Raw genomic sequence first — 3784 nt, forward strand, 5'->3', positions numbered from 1 at the left:
TAATATATTTTGAAAACCGTAAATAAAGATATTCAAAATTATATCGAAACATGCAAAGTAATATTGATACTGTGTAATCAATGACGTTCTTTAAGAGGAATGCCGAACATGAAATCTCTATTCGAAGTATTTTATTTTTTTCTGCAATTTTTTTTCGTAGTAAAGAAAAAATGTAAGACTCTTAAATTAGACTTTTTTTAATGAAAAAGATAGTAAAAATAATAGTAAGTAGTGTAATATAGCTTTTGCTTACCTTATAAAGATTCGAATCAATTCTTCGTACATCCCTTTATCAATGCGCTCTTGAGATTTAAAAAACTACAAATACATGATGAAATGTCATATTATAAAAGAAATACATTCAAAACACTTGACTCGTTTGAATATAATATGGTTTATTGCGACTCAAATAATACCTGGAGAATGGAGATACTTTGTTTTAGTCTAGATTTCGTAGAACAACAATTATGACTTGTTTCTGAATTACCTGAATTTCTGGTAAATAAAGAAAACAATGGACTTAGTAAATATACATGGTTTTATTTATATAAACCACAAATAGCAGTTAAATTCATGCATTCAAAAATAATCTAGAGTAAATATATTCTTAAATGAATTAAATAAAAACCTCTCCATCCTTTGAGATATTATTTCTCTTTTCACCATTTTCCAAAGTTGTGTTTTATCTGTTATCACCGTGGAGCTCCAACCGATGGAGTAAATTTTCAAACGTTTGACCTGTTTCAATGAGGATGATAAAAATGTTAGTGAAAGAGTGATGAAAGTGCAAGAATTTTTTCCATACGTATTACGGAAAAGATAAATACACCTTATTGTCGAGTTTGCCGATGGATGAAATACTTTGTTCATCCTTCCACGTGTTCCATTTATCTTCAAAGTCTGATATCTAAAATTTATTGTATAAGAATAGTGAGAATAACTATCACCCCATTTATATCTAACATAAAAGCATAAAATAAATGATTAAGTATAACTTACTTTCATGTCGAAGCAAGTTTCAACATTCTTTCGTCTCAACTCCCTACATAATTGGAAGATTTCATCGTGTTCTAGTTTGGATGTATATTAAAGCAAAAGAAAATTATATTTAGTTATTATCTATCTATGATATAAATAATACAATATAAGCTTGGTATGTCGTGTAACCAAAATGGGAATCAACGCGTGAGCAATTTTTTCAATGTACTTAATAAATACCTGCGGGTGCGATAAAAGAATTTGTTTGTAGACTACATTTTTTGTGTAGTCACCATCTTCTCCTTTCAATTTTCCTTCCCTGGTTAAAACTCTTGTTGTAGTCTGTGAAACACCCCTGGATAAAGCCACATATAACTGTCCATGACTAAAAACATGTCGTGGAAGATATATTCCAACATTTGGAATGGTTTGTTCTTGTGATTTATTTATTGTAATTGCAAAACTTAGTCGCACAGGAAACTGCTTTCTACTAAGGACAAAAGGCAGTCCATCACTTGCAGATGTTTTTATTTTAATTCTAGGCAAAAAAACACGTTTTCTTGCGTTGCTTCCTGTCAGGATTTCCACATCCAACATATTCATAAATAAACCACGACATAATAACCGGGTCCCATTACACAATCCATATCTAGGATCTAGATTTCGTAACAACATCAATGGTGCATCCTTTTTTATCTTTAGAATATGAGGTGGCAAACTACCTTGTGCAATTGAGTTTAAGAATTCTTGCTGGTATAAATCATGATTATCTCCTTCAACCTCGTCAAACGATAACAAATTATGTTCTTCTCCTGGAAACTGATCGATAATCATATCATTCAATTTCTGGACATCATCATTTGTTGGTGTCAAAATAGCTCTTTGTACCATATATGGGGCATCCCAACCATGCAATTCTAGATCAGGAAAAATATGTTGGATAAGTACTTGTATGGAATGTTCACCTTCCCATGGGATTGCAATATGTAAAGGTAACCTCACCATGTCATCTGGTTTGGTAGGTTCGACACCATCACCACTGCGAATAAGAAATTCTGCAAACTCTTGATCATGCAATGATCGCATATTTTGACGCAAATGCAAAATCTTGGTATGATTCCATAAATGAGACTGAACAATACACGCTGAAATCATTTGTGCCTTAGTACCTTTTCTTACAACAGGAAGGACTTGACGAAAATCCCCCCCCCCCCCCCCATGATCAGAACTTTTCCACCAAATGGAGCACTGTTGCTACAAATGTCTTGTAATGATCGATCTAAGGCTTCCAAACAATTTTTGTTTGTCATTGGTGCTTCATCCCAAATTATTGCGGCAGCAACTCTAATGAGATTTGCAAGATCCTTTTGCTTTTCAATACCACAAATGGAACTCGGTTGAATATCAATAGGTATCTTAAATCGAGAGTGTGTAGTCCTACCATCGGGTAACAATGTTGCAGCTATACCAGATGATGCAGTTGCTAAGACAATTTCTCCTCTACTTCTTAAACTTGCCATTAATGTTCTATAAAGGAATGTTTTACCTGTTCCTCCTGGACCATCAACAAAAAATACTCCACTGTGTTTTTGAACAATTACATTCATAATGGTGTTGAATGCAATCATTTGATCATTATTTAACATAGCAATATATTCAATATCTTCATTGGGGATATCGATCGCTAACTCCTCTTGTATGATACTTGGAACTGCACCTCTGTCTATTGTATTAGGGGGTAAAGATGGGAGATCATAATCATCAATCTTTTTACCGTGCAGGTTTAAGAGTTCATTCAAGACCTTCAACAACATATTAGTTAAGTTTGATTCCACAACATTGTTAGCTGTTTGATAATCCTCTACCATATGTGTAAAAAACTCATTCCAAAGGGCTCTAACATCAGTAGGTTCACAAAATATTAAAATCGTCACGAATAACCTTCGTAAAGCATATGGCATTCGGAGACTCGTAGCCTCAACCAAACAATCACGAATACTATGATCAGTCTCTAGAAATCCCCTATCCTCGGCTGATTTTTTGAATGTACTAAAAGTCATGCCATTATTTGTAAGAAGATACTCCCAGCTGGTTGAACCTGTGACATGCGATAACAACAGTCGCAAGTAAAACTTATCTCCCTCTGAAGGTGATACCGTATAGATTCTCCCGATAACTTTTCTTGTTGATCGCCTACGATGCCATTCCATATCCCGCTTGTTCCAACAATAATGCTCTGGAATCTCTCTATACAGATACTTTCTTGCTTGTGGATCTCGTAGATTCAATGCAAAGAATTGTGTGAGCATTGTTTTGGAGTTGCGTTCATTATTTAACACATCTGCAATTCGCTGATGATCATAAAAGCGCACTTGTGGAATTTGTTTATCTGTACTCTGTTGAAAAATCATTCTCAACATTCAAATCTCAAATTTCCCTCTAAACTTTCATTTTTCTACAATAATGCTTCTCTCCAAAATTAAAATTAAAGGTGGGATGGTTTTAAATTTCAAGTCATAGTCTTACTTGATTTTGTATTTTGAGTTTTGTTATGTCATATGACTTTCAGGATATTAGTTGGCTTTGACTTTTGGATTCTGAAATCCTGCTAGGGCATTCTAGCCACTCATCTAAAACATGTCGGTGCCGAAACAAAAATGTTTGGATTATTGATCCTAAGTTCATGGTCATGCAAATATAATATTGTCGTATCATGAGTAAAACTAAACCCTTTAAAATGAATAAAATGTTTTGATCTGATCAATTTATTTTGTCGTCTGATTGTTTTCTGTATTATTTTATTTAT

At 33.6% G+C, this 3784-nt stretch overlaps 1 protein-coding gene across 1 annotated transcript; it reads right to left on the minus strand.

Moving 5' to 3' along the window:
* Positions 1-249: 249 nt before the first annotated feature.
* Positions 250-3389, minus strand: LOC127102912 (uncharacterized). The gene is made up of 6 exons (XM_051040229.1): positions 2208-3389; positions 1219-2109; positions 830-907; positions 629-738; positions 417-495; positions 250-318 (listed from the first exon to the last, which is right to left on the minus strand). Exons 1-6 carry the CDS (start codon positions 3387-3389, stop codon positions 250-252), a joined length of 2409 nt encoding a protein of 802 aa, XP_050896186.1.
* Between the last annotated feature and the right edge of the window lie 395 nt (positions 3390-3784).

This window comes from Lathyrus oleraceus, chromosome 7 (genome assembly GCF_024323335.1).
Source record: "Lathyrus oleraceus cultivar Zhongwan6 chromosome 7, CAAS_Psat_ZW6_1.0, whole genome shotgun sequence".
Classification (NCBI taxonomy): Eukaryota; Viridiplantae; Streptophyta; class Magnoliopsida; order Fabales; family Fabaceae; genus Lathyrus; species Lathyrus oleraceus.